General features: G+C 43.8%; 2 protein-coding genes across 2 annotated transcripts in view; one reads left to right on the forward strand and one right to left on the reverse strand.

The window, feature by feature from the left end:
• The first annotated feature begins 11,945 nt into the window (after window positions 1-11,945).
• CUNH7orf50 (chromosome unknown C7orf50 homolog) overlaps window positions 11,946-21,447 on the forward strand; it is a 133,181-nt gene continuing 123,679 nt past the window's right edge. Inside the window, exon 1 of the mRNA XM_012808687.2 lies at window positions 11,946-12,074. Coding sequence (XP_012664141.1) covers window positions 11,946-12,074 — 129 coding nt within the window. The remainder of the gene's footprint in view (window positions 12,075-21,447) is intronic.
• LOC100942721 (calmodulin-like) lies at window positions 18,987-19,856 on the reverse strand. Its single transcript, XM_023516539.1, has one exon. The coding sequence runs from the start codon at window positions 19,751-19,753 to the stop codon at window positions 19,412-19,414; it is 342 nt and encodes a 113-aa protein (XP_023372307.1). The 5' UTR covers window positions 19,754-19,856; the 3' UTR covers window positions 18,987-19,411.

A 21,447-nucleotide genomic window follows, 5' to 3' on the forward strand; every position in this document is an offset into this window, starting at 1 on the left:
TTCCACGTGGGTGCGCAAGGGCCTCGCGGGGCGGAACAGGGTTCGGCTCTGGGGTCTGCGGTGCTGTGTGGTAATTGGCTGGGCCTGAGGCCCAACACCCCGCGTCTGCCTTCTGCGGACCCAATGTTAAGCTGAAGGCATCGCTTAGTTCTAGGTCCGCGGGGCGGCCTTCGCGGTGGCGCTGACCACGGTATTTTCCTCCGTAGATGCCGAGTTAAGCCTTAGCTGTCATGCCAGGCATTTCCGCTCTCACATGTTATCATAAGTATGCTTTGCATTTCCTTTCATGTTTCATTCATTCATTTACAAAACGTTCATTGGGTTCCTCCCGTGTATTGGCACTGTTTTAAGTCGCTGGGGCGACAGCAGTTAAGTGGAGTGGAGACAAGCTTCTGATCTAGTGAGCCTGCGTTCTGCAGGGGAAAGGCAAGTGGGTAAGATAGATACATCGCGGGCTGGTCACCATCACGGAGAAGTATCAGAATTGGGCCTAGAGAGTGGAGGGGAGCAAGTGTAGGAGGGGGGCACTAGAGGACAGTTCCAAGTAGAGGAAACATCAAATGCAGGGAGAGCTAGCAGGGAGTCCAGTGTGACTGGGGCCAAGTGAGCAGAAGAGAGTGAAAGAGGAGGTGAGGACCCAGTCTTAAAAGACCTGCGAGGACTTTGACTTTTCCTCTTAAGTGGAAGGAGATACCTTCTGAAGGTTGGAGTGGAGACAAATCGACTTTTCCTCTTGACTTTAACTTTTCCTCTTAAGTGAAAGGAGAAACCTTCTGAAGGTTGGAGTGGAGACAAGTGGACATACATAATCTGACTTAGGTATTTATTTATTCTTTTACTGGAGACAGGGTCTTGCCCAGGCTGGAGTGCAGTGGTGCTGTCTTAGTTCACTGTCGCCTTCAACTCTTAAGCTCAAGTGATCTTCCTTGAGCCTTCCAAGTAGCTAGGACTAGAGGCTCATCGTCACCAACTTGGATAATTTTTACTTTTTGTAGAGATGAGTCTTTCTATCTGTCTCGAGGTGGTTTTGAACCTCAAGCTAAACTGATTCTCCTGCTTTGGCCTCTCCAAAAGTGCTAGAATTACAAGTGTCAGGCACTGCACCTGGCTGATGTAGGTGGTTTGTTTTTTTTGTTTGTGTGTTTGTTTTTGAGTCAAAGTCTCACTTTGATGTCCTGGTTAGAGTGCTATGGCATCATTGCCCACAGCAACCTCAGACTCTTGGACTCAGGCAGTCCTCTTGCCTCAGCCTCCCAAGTAGCTGGTACTACAGGCTCCTGCCACAATGCCCAGATAATTTTTTTATTTTTGGTAGAGACAGGATCTCACTCTTGCTCAGGTTGGTGTTGAACTCTTGAGCTCAAACAATCGCTCCACCTTGGCCTCCCAGAGTGCTAGGATTATAGGCATGAGCCACTGTACCCAGCTTGATTTTTTTTTTTTTTAAAATTAAGTTTTTTTTTTTTCCTTGCGGTTTTTGGCCAGTGCTAGGTTTGAACCCACCACCTCCGGCATATGGGTCCAGCGCCCTACTCCTTTGAGCCACAGGTACCACTCTGTACCCAGCCTTATTTAAGTATTTTATTTATTTATTTTTTGAGACAGAGTCTTACTTTGTCACCCTTGGTAGAGTGCCATGGCATCATAGATCACAGCAACTTCCAACTCTTTGGCTCAAGCTATTCTCTTGCCTCAGCCTTCCAAGAGGCTGGAACTACAGGCACCCACCACAACTCCTGGCTATTTTTTTAGAGATGGGGTCTTGCTCTTGCTCAGGCTGGTCTTGAACCTGTGAGTTCAGGGCAGTCCACCTGCCTCAGCCTCCCAGAGTGCTAGGATTATAAGTGTGAGCCACGGAGTCCGGCCTGATTTAGGTATTTTAAAAGTCATTTTGGATGCTTTGTTGGAGATTGGCTGTAATGTCATGGGCAGAAGTGAGAGATGGAAGCTATGAATGATCTAAGTAGTGGGTGGTAGCTTGGACTGGGATATTAAAGGTAGAAGTAGTAAAAGGTAGTCAAATTGTAGGTGTATTTCAAAGACAGAGCCAACAGGATTTAGTGGTGAGTTACAAGATTGAAAAAGGGAGGAGCTGTGGATAGCATGAAGATTTTAAGTTCTAGCTAAAATCTGTATTTTGTCAGATAGCTATTTATTGTGAGGACAGGTACCGAGAAGATCAGGTTTGTGGAAGATGCTCAGGCGGCTTGATTATGACATATGAAGTTTGAAATGATACAGTGTAGGTGAGGTATGTGTGTGTGTGTGTGTGTGTGTGTGTATATATATATATATATAGTTGGCAGTATAGTTCAGGTACAGTGTTAAGAAACACTCTCTCTCTATATATATACACTATATATATATATATATTAGTTGGCAGTATAGTTCAGGTAGAGTGTTAAGAAACGACTTCTAGCCAGGCACGGTGGCTCATGCCTATAATCCTAGCACTTTGGGAAGCTGAGGCGGGTGGATTGCTTGAGCTCAGGAGTTAAAGACCAGTGTGAGCAAGACCAAGACTCTATCTCCACTAAAAATAGAAAAAACTAGCCAGGCATTATGGTGGGTGCCTGTAGTCCCAGCTATGGGAAACCTGAAGCAAAGAGAATTGCTTCAGCCCAAGAGTATGAGGTTGCTGTGAGCTATGATGATGCCATGGCATTCTAGCCTGGGCAACAATGTGAGACTGTTTTGAAAAAAGAAAAAAGAAGAGACCTTTAAATAGAGGAAGCTAGAAGTCATCAGCATCTAGTTGGTATTTGGAACCACATGACTGAATAAAATCACTGAGGGATTGAGGAGGCTGAGCACTAAGCCTAGAGTCCTTCAGTGTTCAAGGTCATGGTGATCAAGGGGTAGGTGTGCTATCTGTACTGGATACCAAATGAAAAACACATATTGAAAGGGAAGGAGGGATCGACTGTCAATCACTTCTGTCAGGTCAGATTAAGTTCTGTAGTGAAGATCCGCAGTGGGATTGAGCCACCTGGGTGTCACTGGTTGGGGCAGAAGGCTGATGGGGGAAGGTGCACAGGAGAGGGGCAGAAAGGAGTTAGAGACAGTGTAGGTGGACAACTCTTGAGGATTTTGCTGCAGGAGGGAGCTGAGAAACAGCATACATTAAAGGGCACGTAGAGTTGAGAGAGTTTTAAAGATGTGGGAGATCATAATTGAGGGAAGAGCTCATGACATGGGAGAGGAGGAAATTGCTTAGAGCAGTAGTTCTCAACCTTCCTAATACCACGACCCTTTAATATAGTCAAAGCGGTCACAACCCACAGATTGAGAACCCCTGGCTTAGAGTAATGCCCTTGGGAGGTGGGAGGAGGGAGGAGACCTGGTGCTAATAGGAGGAGTTGGCCTTGGCAGGAGCTTGGATGTGCTGGTTGATGGGTAGATGTACTGGTTGTGGGAGCTTGTGCGGATTCTCTCTGATTATTTCTTGTCAGTGATCAGGAACTGAAGTCATCCCTGAGAAGGCAGAATCAGAATCGGGAGATGTTGGAGGATTAGGAGAGGTGAAGGGATGAATCGATCTGGAAGAGGGGCTGAAGTAGAAATGTGGAACTGCTGGGTAGCACTAAAGACCTGAGGGTAGTGGTTTTGAATGTATTTATTTATTTATTTATTTATTTTTATTTATTTTTTTGAGACAGAGTCTCACTGTGTCACCCTCAGTAGAGTGGTTGACGTCACAGCTCACAGCAACCTCAAACTCTTGGGCTTAAGCGATTCTCTTGCCCCAGTTTCCCAAGTAGCTGGGACTATGAGCGCCCACCACAACGCCCGGCTATTTTTTGTTGCAGTTGCCATTGTTGTTTAGTTGGCCAGGGCTGGGTTCGAACCTGCCACCCTCAGCATATGTGGCTGGTGCCACAGCCACTGTGCTACGGGCGCCGAGCCTGGTTTTGAATTTAAACAGACCATCAGCCTAGTGTTGTAGATTCCTCAGCTATGTGAAGTTCCAGCTTTAGAGTAGACACAGGCAGGTAGGAGTAGGCACTGGAGTTGGGGTTTTGCCAGGTGGTACCATGAAGGGAGAGAGGTACAAGGGAACTGAGAGAATATGTGTAAAGGAGTGACTGTGATGCTGGGCTGCGGAAATTGTGGAAATCCGAGCAGAGAGGAATTAGGGACATTAAAACATAGGATCAATGGATGCACTTCTTGCTGGAGTTGAAAGATTGTTCCAGGGTGACTAGAGGTAGGGTAGCTGGAAAGATGGGAAATGGGCTTGGCACTGAAAAGATGGTGGGCTTGGAGTTATTATAGTGACAGGGTAATATGGCTGCAGGAGGGAGGGAGGATGGGAGGGAGTGGAGTCAATGAGAAGAGTGGCAGAGGCCAGGGAGGCTGCTCCTCAAAGTAGGTGAGTCAGAACTATGGCCTTACCATTAGTACCAGTGTAGATGGGGCAAGGCCACCATCCTGGTACGGGAACTCTTAGAGGTGTGTGGGTTGTGAGGGCCCAGACCCATTTTTGAGGTGGGCCTTTGCCCAGTTAGTTGGGAGGTGCCCCTCTCTCAAACCTGCTCAGGCTACAGCAGAGGTCACTTCAGGTGTGTTGGGTGAGAGCCACAGCTGCAACCATGGGTGATATTTTCACATTTAAATACAGATTTTTTTTTTCCTCCTGTAGTCTGATTTATTTTTTACGGTCCTGTGGAGTTTTTTGGAGATCTGCAGTTGTCCTCATTGGTGACAGAGACCAGTTCTCTCTCTACCCCTAGCTGTCTGCCTCGAGCTTGTCTGACCACTGTTAGCTTCATTGAACATTTGAGCTAGTATCTGCTTTCATTGTAGAGATTACAGAAAAGTATAAGGGAAAAAATAAACATTCTTATAATTCCACCGACTAAAATCTTACTATTTTAGGCTTAGCGCTCATAGCTCAGTGTTTAGGGTGCCGGCCACATACATTGAGGCAGGCAGGTTCAAACCCAGCCCGGCCCTGGTAAAGAATAATGACAACTACAACAAAAAAAATAGCTGGGCATTGTGGCGGGCACCTGTAGTCCCAGCTACTTGAGAGGCCGAGGCAAGAGAATTGCTTAAACCCAGGAGTTTGAGGTTGCTGAGAACTTCTACTGGGGGTGACATAGTGAGACTCTGTCTCAAAATAAATAAATAAAATGTTACTATTTTAATGCATTTCCTTCTAATTTTTTCCTTTGTGCGAATTCTTATATAATTATTATTATTTTTTGAGACAAAGCCTCAAGCTGTCCCCCTGGGTAGAGTGCTGTGGCATCACAGCTCACAGCAACCTCCAACTCCTGGGCTCAAGCGAGTCTCCTGCCTCTGCCTCGTAAGTAGCTGGGACCACAGGCACCTGCCACAACACCTGGCCATTTTTTTGTTGCAGCCATTGTTGTTTGGCGGCCTGGGTTGGATTCGAACCCGCCACCTTAGGTGTATGAGGCTGGCGCCTTAGCCACTTGAGCCGCAGACTCCGAGCCAATTTTTTTTTAAAGACAGTCTGACTTTGTCACCCTTGGTAGAGCTCACAGCTCACAGCAACCTCCAGCTCTTGGGCTTAGGCGATTCTCTTGCCTCAGCCTCCTGAGTAGCTGGGACTACAGGCGCCCACCACAATGCCTGGCTATTTTGTTGTTGTTGTTGCAGTTTGACTGGGGCCGGGTTCAATCCTGCCACACAGGCGCTGCCTTTTTTTTTTTTTTTTGAGACAGAATCTCACTCTGCCCTGTGTAGAGTGCCATGACATAGCTCACAGCAACCTCAAACTCTTGGGTTCAAGCAATTCCCCTTGCCTCCACTTTCCTGGTAGCTGGGACTATAGATGCCTACCACAACACCCAGCTACTTTTAGAGATGGAGTCTTGCTCTTGCTTGGGCTGGTCTTAGATTCCTGAGCTCAAACAATCTGCCTATCTCAGCTTCTCAGAGTGCTAGGATTACATGTATGAGCCATCACACTCGACTACATATTTTTTCTAACAAGACAAGGGTCATGTTATATATGCGTAGATATATATACTGTTTTTTCGGTTTCTGTTGTATCATGAGAACTTATTCATATGACTGAATGTTTTCTGATACAGTTGTTATTTGTTACGTGCAGGAGTATCCTTTGCATAAAGGAGGCATTCGTTTATCAACTGCTATTTTTGGACAATTATGATGTTTTCAGTTTTTTAATATAACAGTTAATGTTCCCACTATCATTCTTACATAGAAATCTCTGTCTGTGGTTATTTCATTAGGATAAATTCCTAGAAGTGAAATTACTAGACCAAAGCACTTGATAAATGCTGTAAAATTATCTTTTAGGAAGGCTCTACCAATTTATTCTCCCATTAGCAGGGCATGATAATGTCCTTTTTATCATTCTCTACTCAATACTGTATAACATAACTAAAAAAAACCCCTTGTATGTAAAAAAAAAAAATGACATTTAAAAAACCTATCATGTTAGCAAAGAGCTTTAGGAGGCCAAGGTGGGAGGATCACTTGAGGCCAGGAGTTCAAGACCAGCTTGGGCAACATAGCAAGACCTGATCTCTACAAAAAATAAATTAGCCAGGTAGGGTGGCTCACACCTGTTGTCTCAGCTACTTGGGAGGCTGAGGCAGGGGGATCACTTGAGCCCAGGAGTTTGAGGTTGCAGTGAGCTATGATGAAGCCACTGCACTCTAGCCAGAGTGAGACCTCATTTCAAAGAAATGTGTGTAGGTAACTAAAACACTCAAATGGTACTAGAAGACTTAAAAACAACATTCACACCATCCCACTCTATCTTTCTCCTCGGAAGCAAGTTTAGTTTATTATTTTAGCTGTTCTGACTATAATTAATTTTGTATTTCTAAATTAACATTAAATGTTTTTTTCATTGAGTGTTTTTTTTACCAATTTGGGGCTTGGTCTGTTGACTTCCTACTCTGATGGATGTGCTGCACTTTCCTCATCTATGTGCTTACCTTGTTGGGCACAAGATCTAAGTGGCTAATGTGTGTAAAGCCCTGAGATTAGGGCCTGTGGTACATTTTCAATACATTACTGATTTTGGTGATAATTATTAGGATTATTACCTTTCTTACTATCCCCTACTCCCTCCACATCTCTTTCAACTACCAAATACAGGTAGTCCTCAGCTTATGAACAAGATAGGTTTGTTCTTAAGTTGAAAAAAATTTTTTGTTTTAAGACAGTGTTTCACTCTGTCATACTGGTAGAGCAGTATGGCATCATATCTCACAGCAACCTCAAACTCTAGGGCTCAAGTGATCCTCTTGTCTCAGCTTTCCTGAGTAGCTGGGGCTATAGGCACCCACCACAACACCTGGCTAGTTTTTCTGTTTTTAGTGGGATGGGACCTTCCTTTTGCTCATGCTGGTCTCAAACTTCTAAACTCAGGCTATCCACCTGCCTCAGCCTCCTAAATTTAGTGGTAGGGTTACAGGTGTGAGAGCCACTGTGCCCAGCCCTTAAGTTGAATTTATATTGAAGTTGGAGCAGGTACATTTACCTGTTACCTGTACTAGCCTTCATAAGTGAGTTGCCTGTCAGTCAGATGTCTGTAACACAGGGCTCTTCTTGAGCCCTGCTCAAATTTAAATTTAGATAAATTTAAAAGTCATTTTGGATGCTTTGTTGGAAATTGGCTAGAGGGTCTTGGACAGAAGTGAGAGATGGAAACTATGCCCTGCTAGTTTTTCTGTATTTAGTAGAGACAGGATCTCACTATATTGCACAGGCTGGTCTTGAACTCCTGAGTTCAAGTAATCCTCCCACCTCGGCCTCCCAGTGTCCTAGGATTATAGGCATGAGCCACTGCACTTGGCTCATCTATTTTTCTTTTGCTGTTAATGTTTTTGCTGTCATATCTAAGAGACCATTCATTGCCTAATCAAAAGTCATGAAGATTTAGTTCTATGTTTTCATGTAATAATTTTATGGTTTTAGCTCTTACATTAAGGATTTTGATCTATTTTTGAGTTAATTCTTATGTATAGTGTGAGGTAGGGCTCCAAATCATTCTTTGGTATGTGGATAAGCATTTGTCCCAGCACCATGGGCCGAAAAGACTGTCCTTTCCCTCTGAATTATTGTAGCACCCTTGTTGAAAATCAGTTGACCATAAATGAAAGTAAGTGTCATTTTCTATAACATTCACTGTCTAAAAGCTGTGAGTCACTATCTCTTAAAACCATTAAATGAAATATATTACATAATATGGAAAAGTCTTTTCCTTCTTTTTAGCAAATACACTTAGTGATTACATTTTTAATGGTAACTTACAGAATGAATATAGATTTAACTTAACTTTTATAGTAACTGGTATGTAAATATTTGCTGAACTTTTCTTATTTCTCTCACAAGGTAATTGGCTGGCTCAGTCCTTTGTCTTTTCATAGTCCCTGTGTCAACAGTCTCTTGTTCTTTTGAGATTTCTTATTACATTGGTAATTGAAATTGTGGCCTCTGCCTTCAGATACTTTTTAAAGATAAGGCTTAATTAAAGAATATGGAGTTAGGAATGTCCTGGTTCCATAATGGTAATATTCTTTCAGTGTGGTATATTCAATGACAGCCCCATCCGGAGCAGAGGGAGTCTGTCTTCTGGTCTGGGATCCACAGCTGTTTAAGTGTTCCTTAGTTTCTGGCCTTCCCTGGAACCTCAGGTTGGCCTTGTACTCCCCTGGTTCTTTCTCACAGAGAGTGGTATTTAGACCCAAATTTGTGCACCAGGTGTGCTCATTGCTTCTGAGCCCTTTCCATTATAACCTTTTCGAAATTGCTACTATCCAGTATCCCTTTTCTTATTACTTTTTTGCAAATTAGTTATCGGTATCTTTCCTCATGAGAATGTGAGCTCCATGCGGGCATGTGCTTGGCTGCCTGAAGCAGCTCCTGGCCTGTGGAATGCATCCTGGAGGTGGTATCAGTGAACAGGAAGCAAGCCAGTGTGTGGGGAGCAGGACTGTGAGTGGCAGGCAGGCACATACATAATGCCACCCACGGTGCCAGGTGTGGTTTCTCCATTTGTCCCTATGGAAAGGGGGAGGCTTATGTCTTGGTAAGTCTGTTCACATGTAAGAGGGAGGGCAATGTGGGGGCAGGAGGCTCTGCTCAGGACACTTGCAGCCTTGGCACATCTTTGGGGTCTTCCTTGGCTCCTACCCACCTGGCCACTCAGCAGTTGTGGGCTTAGGGCCTCTACACCTGCCGCGTCACACACATCTCCCTGGCTCACACTGCCTACTCTTGTCATGCTCTGGTCCTTGCAGAGGCCTTCTGACATGCTCTCTTTCTTGGGAATCTCTTGTCACACTGGGCTTACTTCATTCTGCTTCCCTGGGTAAAAGTATGACTTGTTTACTTGTCTTTGTCTCTGGAAGGGGAGCTCCATGAGGTCAAGGCTCTTATTTGTCCCTTTTTTGCTGTGTGTTCAGCATCTAGCATGGTGCCTGGTACAGAGTTGGCTGTCAGTAAATATTTGTTGAAGGAATGAGTTGTATTTTTGAACATCAGTCCAGAATACATTCTGGTATCAAGGGTAGAAGGCATTGAGTCTGTGCGCCCACCCCATAAACTTTCAGTCTTAAAAGCACCTCTAACTTGTATAAATGTATAAAGTTTTTATCTACTAGCACATATTATGTAGACAGAGGGTGTGCTGCATAATGACATTTGACAGTGACATCAATGATGGACTGTCTGTGTGGCAGTGCACCGGTAAGATTATAATGCAGTGTTTTACTGTGCCTGTTCTATGTTTCAGTTTACTTAGACACCAAGATACTTGCTATACTGTTACAACTGTCTGCAGCATTCAGCACAGTAACATGCTGTGCAGAGTAGGTTTGCAGCCCAGGAGCAATAGCTGTACTGCAAAGCACATCCGGGTGTGCAGCGGGCTTGCCATCTAGGTTTGCACAAGTCCACTCTGACATTTACCCAATGACAAAATTGTCTACCAATGATTCCTCAGGTTAAGTGACCCATGACTATATAAAAATCTGAACTATAGGGAATAAAGCTACTAGGGTGGGCTCAGGATAAAGAAAATGAAATTATAATTGGTCAGAATAAAAGTTGATATTAGTAGGCCTTATAAAAATAAAAATTAAACTATTATAAAACAAAAATCTTCATTTTTAAAGCATTTAACCTTGAAAAAATGAAATAAAACAGCTATAAAAAAATATAGCATTCTGGGAAGCTGAAGCAGGAGGATTGCTTGAGTTCAGGAGTTTGAGACCAGCCTGAGCAGGAGTGAGACCCATCTCTACTAAAAATAGAAAAATTAGCAAGGCATTGTGGCCAGTGCCTGTAGTCTCAGTTACTGAGGGGGCTGAGGCAGGAGGATTGCTTGAACCTAGGAGTTTGAGATTGTAGGGAGCTATGATGACACCATAAAACTCTAGGCTGGGGAACAGAGTGAGACTTTGTCGAAAAAAAGAAAGTCACTATAATCCCAATTCCTAGATAGAAATAAGGTGAAAGGTTTTGTTTATATGTGTATCCTTCAAGACAGTTTTACCTGTGTGTATGTGTGCTTTCTCTAGTATTATTGCTATTTTCGGTATTATTACACAAAATGGGGTAAGGCTATATATACAAAGTAGTCTGTATTTTCCACTTTGTGTCTAATTTTAATTTCTGAGTGGGATTTCACCTTATTGGTTTACCCTGATTTGATCCTTTATTGATGTATGAGTTGTTTCAATAGAGACGAGGTGTAACAAACAGCAGTGTGTGTGTGGGCTGATACCTCTCTAGGAGGTAAAGCACCAGGAGCACCTTTATACTCAGGGAGGCTCACATCATACCTACAGGGATACTGCAAAATACTTTTCTATTTTCAGCTCCTTAGGTTCCATGCAGTGAGGGTACCAGAGGTGGGGAAAGAGGGGTATGGGATAGGTGAGGGAGAGGAACAGCATAGGAGTCGGGAGTAGGGGGTGGGCTCTTCCTGCTTTTGCTGTTGCTCCCTGCAGTAGCAGGCTGGTCAGTTCCTGATTCTTCCATCTTAGAAAATAGCCTTGCTCCCCCTAGTTCTTCCTAAGACCACCTGCCCTGCTGAGAGCCCGAGGCAGTAGCCTCTACCAGGTCTAGGGCTCTCTGCCCTGACTCCTCCAATGTGTGTCCAGGTTCCTGTATCATTTTTCTTGGTTCCTTCATCACAGTCCTGGAAAGGAATTTGTTTTATAATTCATGGACTTGACTTCTCTTCTGTCTTGTGCATGGAGTTCTAGACATTGCTGGACTTGAGAAGATAGACCTCATTAAGGGCATCTGAGATCCTCACACTCTCAGATGAGACATGCTGGGCTCACCTTGGTCCTGTGGGTGGCCAGGTGTCCTGGTGATGGGCCAGATAGTGCCAAGGGCTTCCCAGTTGATGGAGAGTCTGAGTTAGTTCATACTAGTAGAAAATAAAAATAATTCAAAATACTTCATGATTAGGGAATGAACAGATTTCACCTTTGGAAAGTTATGATTCTGTCACTAAAAATGGCATCTCAACAGTATTTCAGATTGTATATGTATATGAAACAACACACTGTACCCCACGATAGTATTAATGTGCACAAACATGATTTAACAATAAAAAAAAAGAATCCTATGTATTCAAAAAATATAAAATAAAAATGGCATCTCTCTTAATTTTAAAAGCTTTGTATTCATATTAAATTAGAAACACAGAAAAAAAATATATATCTACTCTATGCATGATTGCAGGCAGCTGTGTTAAATAAAAACACTCAGAAAAAAGAAAGGAAATATACCCCCATACGCTAAGTTGGTTGTCCACAGGTGATAAAACTAGGGGGTTTGACTTTAACTTTTGTATTTTGCATATTTTCTGCATGACTTTCGTGTTTCTTCTACAGTGGCAAAGGACCTTCTGCCTCTTTGTTTAGGTCTAAAACCTTTTATTTCCTATGAGTTTAACAATTCAGTTTCTCTGTTGTAGGATGGCAAAACAGAAGAGAAAAATTCCCAAAGTGACAGAGAAAAAGAACAAAAAGTTAAAGAAGGCATCAACAGAAGAGACAGCGTTGACACCTGAGGCTTCTCCAGGCCATGAGGAAGCACACCTGGAGGTAAGGCTGGGGCAGGTGCCCATGCGACGGTCGCCTGCCCCTTCCTGGGGTCTGCTCCGTTAACCACCTAACCCAGAGGGAGAGAGGGAGGGCTCCGATTGCTGGTCTCCCTCTTGATGGAGCAGAGGGTGGACACATTGCACATGAACACGCTCAGTACTTCTCAAAGCAACTGTGGGCAAATAAGAATTTCTTTTAGGTTGGAAGACCATTATTACCTTTCTTTAGCAACCAAATATACAGACTGTGTTTTGGATGCTGTGTTTTATGGGAGAATTTAACAGTCTAGATTGGCCCAGTTGAGGCACCCAGGGTAGTGAGGAGCCTGGAACTGGGCATTTGGTGGTGCTTTTGGGAAGGGGCAGGGTGGGGTGGATGGCTTGGCAAATAGTAGGGAGGTTGTCCCTCACATGGACACATGCAGTAGCAAGGCCTGGAAACCTGCTTTAGAAATCTACATCTAGAGGGTAGCACCTGTGGCTCAAAGGAGTCAGGCACCAGCCCCATATGCGGGAGGTGGAGGGTTCAAACCCAGCCCTGGCCAAAAACTGCAACAAGAAAAAAGAAAGAAATCTACATCTAGAAATGTATGTGTATAGCATAACACAAATATTGGGAGTTTGAAAATTACTTGTTGCCATCACTTTTTAAACTATATAGTAGATTATGAATAACATTGTGATTTGTTAAAAAAATAACATGAACAGTCTCTTTTTTGAAGTTATGTATTTTTATTTTTGAAAGTATTTTATTGCTTACCATATAATGCTTATTTGCCATAAAAGGTGTATATACATTTAAATTTAAGAATTAAAAATTTGTTACCCACCCAGTTCTAAGCATTAAAATTTTTCTTCTATATTGAAGAATCATTTTTATAATTTCTGTTATGCAGTGACCAAAACAGTACAATAGTTTACCTATTTGACAAATTGTTCAACATAAAGTAAAATTTGATTAGGTGTGCATCACATAATGATAATGGCATGATCATGTGGCATTAGGTGTAAGTGTTGAATAGCGTTATTCACATAAATAATAAGTGGGAATGGAAGTTTTATGCAGTGGTGTTGCTTAATTCCAAGAACTCTTAAGATCATTATGTGATTTTTTGGCACATACTATCAAAATTTATTTGTAAAGATCTGTCCTTAAATGGCATCTTGATTAGGTATTTCTTCAGTTTTTTTGGAAAGAAGAATTGTAAACCGCCTGACTTATACAAGGATTTGTTGCTGGCTCATTGTATTTGTTCACTTTTATAAGTCACCAAAGTGTCAAGGTTTTTATGCCCCAGGGGGGATATGCCATAGTAAGACACAGAGTGGCTGGTGTCTTGATGAAATAAGGAAGGGGGTGTTGAATACAGAGACCTGGGGGGGGAGCCACTCTAGTCTTTTACTCAGGATGATTTTCAGCATCAATGTGTGTGCAGTCAGAGCTCCAGGCGTGTAGGTCCTAAAACAGCCATGCTGCAGGTTCCTCCTGTCCCTCAGGGCATGTTTCCAGGCTGAGGATTGCTGATGTGGATGGCTTGTATTCCAGCCAACAAGGCAGCTCTGAGCTTTGGGGGACCAAGTGAGAGAATGCACATCTGGCTGGTAGCAGTGCAGGAGCTGTGGGGTATATAGGGGTCGGACAAAGGGTATGAGTGGGGAGTGGGGCAGCCAGACGGGAGCCCAGCTTATCCTGGGCTCGCTTTAGCCAAAGGCTGAGGTTTGGCAGCTGCTCGAGCACTTTGGAGCACTTTGCCTCCTCTGCCCAGGAGATAGTCCATGTTTCACCAGGGTCTTGTTCCCCCTCAGGCCAGCTACCTGGTACTCTTCCTTTGTCCACAACATGTACTCCAGTTGTCTGAGTTCTTTTTGGTTTCTAGGTTCCAGGTGGAAACTAGTTTCCTGAGAGCTCTTTGAGCTTTTGCTCAGTGGTTCAGCCCACTCTGACTTGCAGAGCTCAGTCACGCTTGGCTTTCAGGCTGTTTCCTTGACACATCCCTGCATTTTCTAGGCTCCTCTGGTTTCTTTAAAATGAGCTCCACCTTGTCATGTTGGACATTTTTAGTTTTGTTGTAAAAGTAGCTGGGACTATAGCCACTGGCCATAACACTTTTATTTTTTAGAGACAGGGTTTTGCTCTTGCTGAGGCTGGTCTTGGACTCCTGAGCTCAAGCAATCCACCTGCCTCAGCCTCCTATAGTGCTAGGATTACAGGCATGAGCCACCCCATAGCTTTCCTTTCTTTCTTTTTTTTTTTTTTTGGCCGGGGCTGGGTTTGAATCTGCCACTTCCAATATATGAGGCCAGTGCCCTACTCCTTTGAGCCACAGGCGCCACCCTACCTTTCCTTTCTTAATGAATCATCTTGCCTGACCTCTGTTTGTAGGCTGCTGGTCACTGGTAGGACCCTAAAACAGTGTTGGGTTATGGTAAGTAAATGTGGGCAAAACCTCCTGCCTAAGCTAGATAGTGCTGTAGGTTTGGGTTATGGTAAGTAAATGTGGGCAAAACCTCCTGCCTAAGCTAGATAGTGCTGTAGGTTTGTGTATTCTTTTTGTTTATGTTCAAGTAATCTTTATTTTATTTCATTTTAGAGACAGTCTTACTTTGTAGCCCTTGGTAGAGTGCTATGGTGTCACAGCTCACAGCAACCTCCAGCTCTTGGGCTTAGGCTATTCTCTTGCCTCAGCCTCCTGAGTAGCAGGGACCGCAGGTGCCTGCCACCACGCCCGGCTATTTTTTTGTTGCAGTTTGGCCGGGGCTGAGTTTGAACTCGCCACCCTCGGTATATGGGGCTGGCTCCCTACTCACTGAGCCGCAGGCGCTGCCCCTGTTCAAGTAATTTTTAAAAATACGTGGTTTTTCATTATTAAAATACATGTTTATTAAAAGGAATTTGGGGGAAAAAGAGGAGAGGAGAAAGCATTTTAGTCTAGTCTATCTTCTGATACCTCAATTTTTGTTTGCTTTGTAACATATAATTCTTGGTGAATTCACATGCACTGTTTAGTTTTCCGGCCAGGGTGTGTTGAAGCTTACTTGCAGGCTCCCAGCTGAGCCGGAAGTTGCTGTGGGAGAGGGTTGGGGTCAGCCCAGGAGAGGACTTATGCAGCCCTGCTGGCCAGCAGGGGTCGGTAGCCACACTCCCTCTGAAAGGAGCTGGCTTTTGTTCGATATTCTGGAAAGTGCACATGACCCTGGGGATAGTTTCCAGGCTCCTGGGAGGATTTCAGACTGATCTTTGTGACTCAGTACTGAGACTCAGGGGCTTATGTCTCAAAGCCCCGCCTTTCATTTCTGGGAGCCAGTGTCCCATTGGAAAGAAGGCTCTTCTGGTCTCTGCTAATAAAAGTATTTGTTTGCTCACTATCTGGTTCTCATGGGAAATTATCAAAAAGAGGTGTCAGGCATTTCTTTTTAAAGGAAAAGTATTGGAAGCTGAACCTAAGTATTCAAGAAGGGTAGGTCGACAAAGGCCTAGAGAGCAGTGTTGCCCCTCACCCAGAGGAGCTGTGGAAAAGTACTGCACTTCCTGCCTTCCCCATCCTGCACAGGCTCCTGGGTGGACCTCCAGGATCCACAGTGGACAATGGAGAAGCCTCTTTCCTTACTTGGGCCACTGTGTTGTCTTCCCAGAAATGTCCATCTGGGGAGCCTTCAGGTCACAGCCATTTCTGGGCCTTGTACAGCTGCTTCCCACAGCACAAGCACTCTGTGCTCTGCCAGGGTTGTGGAAGCGTCCCCAAGTGATGGAAACTTCATCGCCCTTGGGGAGTGGTTTCCATAGAGCTCAAGTTCCCACTCAGGCCTGTGGGCTTGGTGCAGGAAGCTGGGGGTTGGGTGTGCTCTATGTCTGGAGTATGTGAAGTCTGGCTGCTCCTTGGCCCTGGGCAGTCAGGACCTCAGGGTTCACTTCCCCTGGCTCTGTTTGGTCCCCTCAGCATCCCACAGCCCCTGAGGCCTGAAATGCTAGAGAAGCTGGCGATTTGTGATGGCCCCAGGCAGGAGGAAGCATGGCTCCTAGTGCCTTTCCAGGGTCTTAGTGACTGGGTGTGTTTAGCTGCTGTTCTTAGAAAGGACCTGCACCTGCTGTTCTCTCTCCCGCAGTCCTGCTGCATAAGAGGTTCTTGGTGCTGGTGGGTTGGAGTTTGTATACTGTTCCTCCTCTGGGTTGATGCTCTAGGGGTCTCAGGAAACCTAGGGTCTGTTTTCTGTTTCATTGCTAGGGTCTGTTTTCTGTTTCATTTGCTGAGCCTGTGATTGAGAGTTCTGTCTCCAGGCTCATGCCTATAATCCTAACATTCTGGGAGGCTGAGGCAGGTAGATTGCTTCAATTCAGGAGTTCAAAACCAGTCCAAGCAAGAGCAAGACCCTGTCGCTAAAAAAATATTAGCTGGGTGTTGTGGAGGGTGCCTGTAGTCCCGACTTACTCAGGAGACTAAGGCAAGAGGATCATTTGAGCCCAAGAGTTTGAGGTTGCTGAAAGCTGTAACACCATGGTGCTCTATGGATGGCTGCAAAAAAAAAAAGAAAAAAAGTTCTGTCTCCAACTTACTTTAACCTTCCCAGGTTAAAGTGTGTTCCTCCTTCGCCGGGTTGTGAGGGTTACAGTTGAGGTGATAATGTGTTGAGGGGCAGCAGGCTGACTCTAGGCCTGCTCATGATCCATCTGGATGGCTCCTTCCCCTCCATCTCACTGAGGAGGACACTCAGCATTTCTGTGTCTGTCTGAGACACTGAGACATGTAAAGGGATGGTAGTGTGTGTGTAACTGTTACTTTCAGAGCCAGTCGGTGCCTGCAGGGGCTTAGAGGGCGCCTCTGATGAACTGGCTGCCTTTCTGCTGCTATCAGTGCCATGTGGCTGCCTGGAAACAGGAGTGGGGTGAGCTGCATGGAAGGTGGGCTCTCAGTCAACTGCAGCTAGCCAAGCTTGTATCATTTCCCTTCATTAATAAGAGTCCCTTATGTTTACAAAGCACTTTCCCTTTTACAAAAGTGTCTCTGCAGCCCCTGAGGTGCCAAGGAGCTGAGGCATGGGTGCTATGCTTGTGATGAGGTGATGAGAGAGGTCACCCAGCCAGCTCTCAATAAGAGTAGAGACTGACCCCCGGGTTTCCCATTTCCGGCTACCTTACAGAGCATATAGCAGAGAAGGGGCCCTCACCCCTTTGTGTAGCAGTCTAGCAGGTATCTCAGCCGTGTGCGTGTCAGCACAATGCAGCACCGTGTAAGGAGTACTCCTAGCGCTATTGGCAGCTGCTGTTACTGTCAGTGCTGGCCGTGCTGATGGAGAAAACCTCAGATGTGTAGACCACACTGTCTGCCCCCTGTTAGGAATGGTGGTCTGGAGAGCACATGACAAGTAATACTTAGAAGGGTAACAGTCACTTTTCCCTTCAGAACTTATGTGCCATCACTAGGCTGAAGTTCCCAAGGGCAACCTTTCTTGTTCCTTGTGTTTCCATGGGTTTTGCTGAAACCTGCCCAGTAGGACAGCTAGGCTGAGGAGGCCGGCACTTTGCACCACCAGTGCTCAGGGCTGTGGGGTGTTGTTTAGATAGATAGGAAGCAAAGCTACTACTCAATTTGGACCATGCTGCCTCAGGGCTCTTTACTTCTCTTTTCATAATCTTGAAAATTAGATGTGAATTTCATGGGCATTAAGCCTATAGCTTTATAAAACCATCAGATGAGGTTGTGAACTTTATGGCCTGGAGAATTGGCCTGGAGAGCCAAAATACTTCATACCAATGGTATTTTGCACAGAAATATTACTGCTCTGGCAGAGGAATTTTTGTCATTGAACTCTTGCTGAGGAGTGATTGTCAGTCTTTATAGACAGCTCTCTGGGAGTCTGGATTGTTTTTCTTAGTAGAATTCCACCCTGCTTCCTACATTGTCTTTATTTTCTACTTAGTGACTACTGAATACTGGGTTGTCAATTGATAGACTCTCAGAGGGATTTACAGATTGATTAGTCATCCTACAGTGGGAGAGCTGAGACCTGCTTGTGTGAGCTGGGTGAGGCCTTATCACCTACCTCAGTCTGCTAACCATGTTACCCCGGTGTTCTTTCATTTTTGTGGCATATAGTCCCTTGCATGAAATTATCACAGATTTGCTCATCCATTTATCAGTTTGTGGATGTTGATTAAGTTGTTCCAGTGTGGGACTATTAGGAATATGCCGTGAACATTTGTATATAAGTCTTTCTATGCTTTCCTTTCTTCTGGGTTTGCTGGATTGGATGATAAGCATATGTTTAACTTTTAAGGAAACTGCCAAGCTGTTTCCTGAAGTGGCTGTACCATTGTGTGTTCCCATCAGCAATGTCTGAGAGTTCCAGCAGCTCTACAGATCTGTTAACACTTGGGATTGTTAGGTTTTGGCTACTCTTGTGGGCGAAGTTGTATCTTACGTTGTGTGTAGTTTTTATTTTTTTTTAATTGTAATTTTTGTATTGGAAAACAAATATACAACTTGGAATGGATTTGAGGCAAATTGTGCCATAAGCAGATTTTCTTTAAGTGGCTAAACAAAGTTTAAAAGCAAGTAACAGTGAAAGAAAATGTTTCTGGTACAGGACCAGCAGTAAAAATAAAATAGCGTATGAGTATCTGGATAATATACCTGTTTTGCAATAGTGCAACCTTTTTTTTTTTTTGAGACAGAGTCTTATAACATCACCCTTGGTAGAGTGATGTGGCGTCACAACTCACAGCAACCTCAAACTCTTAAGCTTAAGTGATTCTCTTGCCTCAGCCTCCCAAGTAAATGGGACTGCAGATGCCCACCGCCATGCCGGGCTATTTTTTGGCTGTAGTTGTCATTGTTGTTTGGCAAGTCCAGGCTGGGTTTGAACCCGCCAGCTCTGGTTTATGTGGCAGGTGCCCTAACTGCTGAGCTAGGCACCAAGCTGCAATAGTGCAACTTTTATTTTAAGTACATATTGTTGACTGTCCATAGTCCATGCAGAGTCACAACTCTACACTTCAACAACAACATGCTGACAGTTCCTAAAAAAACTACTTTTAAGAAAGGCATAACCCAGATGTTCCCTCCTTTGACCAACTCCATCTAAGTTTAGATGTGCAGAAGGGCTTAGATATATCCAGAGTGAGCCACATGCAACATGTTACTTGATCAATTTTCTAAAGTAAGGTTTCAGGACAATGACAGTAAGATAAGGATAAGGGAAGAAAACATGGAGGAATGAAGTCCTAATTACGATATGTGCATTTTTTTTGGCATTAGTGAGAAACATTTTATGGATAAGTTACAAAGAAAATACAAATAAACAATTTTGTACAAGAAATTTAACACATTCTGTACAATATCTTCACTTTGCTGTCATCATTTGTACAAACTCTTCATAGTTTACTTGACCATCACCATCAATATCTGCTTCTCTGATCATTTCATCAACCTCTTCATCTGTTAACTTCTCTCCGAGGTTTGTCAGCACATGGCGAAGCTCTGCTGCGCTGACACAGCCATTGCCATCGTTATCAAACACACAGGATGCTTCTCTAATTTCTTCTTCACTGTCTGTGTCTTTCATTTTTCTTGCCATCATTGTCAGAAATTCAGGGAAGTCAATCGTGCCGTTACCATCAGCATCTACTTCATTAATCATGTCCTGTAACTCTGCTTCTGTGGGATTCTGTCCAAGAGACCTCATTACAGTTCCCAGTTCCTTTTGTTATTATAGTTCCATCACCATCCTCGTCAAATAGTGAAAAAGCTTCTTTGAATTCTGCAGTCTGCTCTTCAGTCAGTTGGTTAGCCATGCTATAAGTGCTACTGGTTTCCAAGACACCGCCGCACAACCACTTTGTGTATAGTTTTTAAAACAGCATTATTGAGGCCTGATTGGCATATTGTAAACTGCACTTATTTAAAATATGTAGTTTCTCATTGTGATTTTAACTACCATTTATGTTTTTGGCCATTCATAAATTATCTTCGATGAAGTACGAATTCTCTCGCACATAGTTATTGGGCTGCTTTCTTATTAGATAGTTTTAGGAGTTATACATGCATATATTCTGTGTACATTTATCTGGTTTTTGTTTTGCAAATTTATTTTCTCCAAGTCTGTAGCTAGAATTTTCATTTTTCAACAATGCCTTTTGAAGAGCAGTTTTTAATTCTGATAAAGTCTAATTTACCAAATTTTCTTATATAGTTTGTATTTTTTGTTAACATGGCATTTTGGCTTATTATGTTCTGGAGATGTTTCCAAGTCAGTGTGTGTGCATCTACCTTATTCTGTTCCACTCTTAGGTATTTTTCATTTTATGGTGGTAATACGGGCTCATTAGCGGTTCTTGCTAACTGTTATTTATCCTGTTCCCAGCATTTATCCGTGAAAACATGTGTGCATGTATGTTGATTTCTATAAATGTCTGGCTATCTCTCTTGGATACGTACTTAGAAAGAAATGGCGGGTAGGAGGGTTGAGATGTAGTGTCTGAAAGCCTCCCAATTTACATGTTCATTTCCTTCTGTTAAAACCAGCATTGAATGTGATCTGTCTATATTTTTGCTAATGTCGTGGGTGAACAGTGGAGTCTTTTTTTTTTGGGGGGGGGACAGAGTCTTACTATGTCACCCTCAGTAGAGTGCTGTAGTGTCACAGCTCACAACAACCTCAAACTCTTGGCCTTAAGAGATTCTCTTGCCTCAACCTCCCAAATAGCTGGGCCTACAGGTGCCCTCCACAATGCCTGGCTATTTTTTGGTTGTAGTTGTCGTTGTCGTTCAGCAGGCCCGGGCCGAGTTTGAACCAACCAACCCCAGTGTACGTGGCCAGCGCCCTAACCACTGAGGTATGGGCGCTGAGCCGAAAATGGATTCTTTTTGATAATTGCAAGGATTTGGAACAATAGTTGGATAAAGATGAAGTGCTGAAACATAGTTTAAAACCAAATATTCATCAAAAAAACTAATGGTGTCTGTCTAGTGATCCAAACTGGTATGATCCACTATAGCTTCATGAAACCTGGTCAGTTGATTACAGCAGATGTCTGCTGCAGCAAGATGGATGACATGATGAGGATGCTTGTGATGAAGCAGCCAGAATTGGTCAGTAGAGACAGACTGATCTCTTGTAGGACGATGCTTGACCACATGTTGCACAAACAATGCTCCTCAAACTATACAAGCTGAAATTGGAAACTTTCTGTTATCCACTATATTCACCAGACCCTGCACCAACTGACTACCATTTCTTCCAGTCTTTGCTAGTTCTTATAAGGAAAAATGTTCCATTTTTCAATATTCAATTCAATATTCCAACAAGCTATGGAAAACACCTTTTGTGATTTCATCACCACTCACTCTCCAGGCTTCTTTTCTGCTGGCATACACAGG

The sequence above is a fragment of the Otolemur garnettii genome, unplaced genomic scaffold (genome assembly GCF_000181295.1).
Source record: "Otolemur garnettii isolate 467f Iridium unplaced genomic scaffold, OtoGar3 scaffold00092, whole genome shotgun sequence".
Lineage (NCBI taxonomy): Eukaryota > Metazoa > Chordata > Mammalia > Primates > Galagidae > Otolemur > Otolemur garnettii.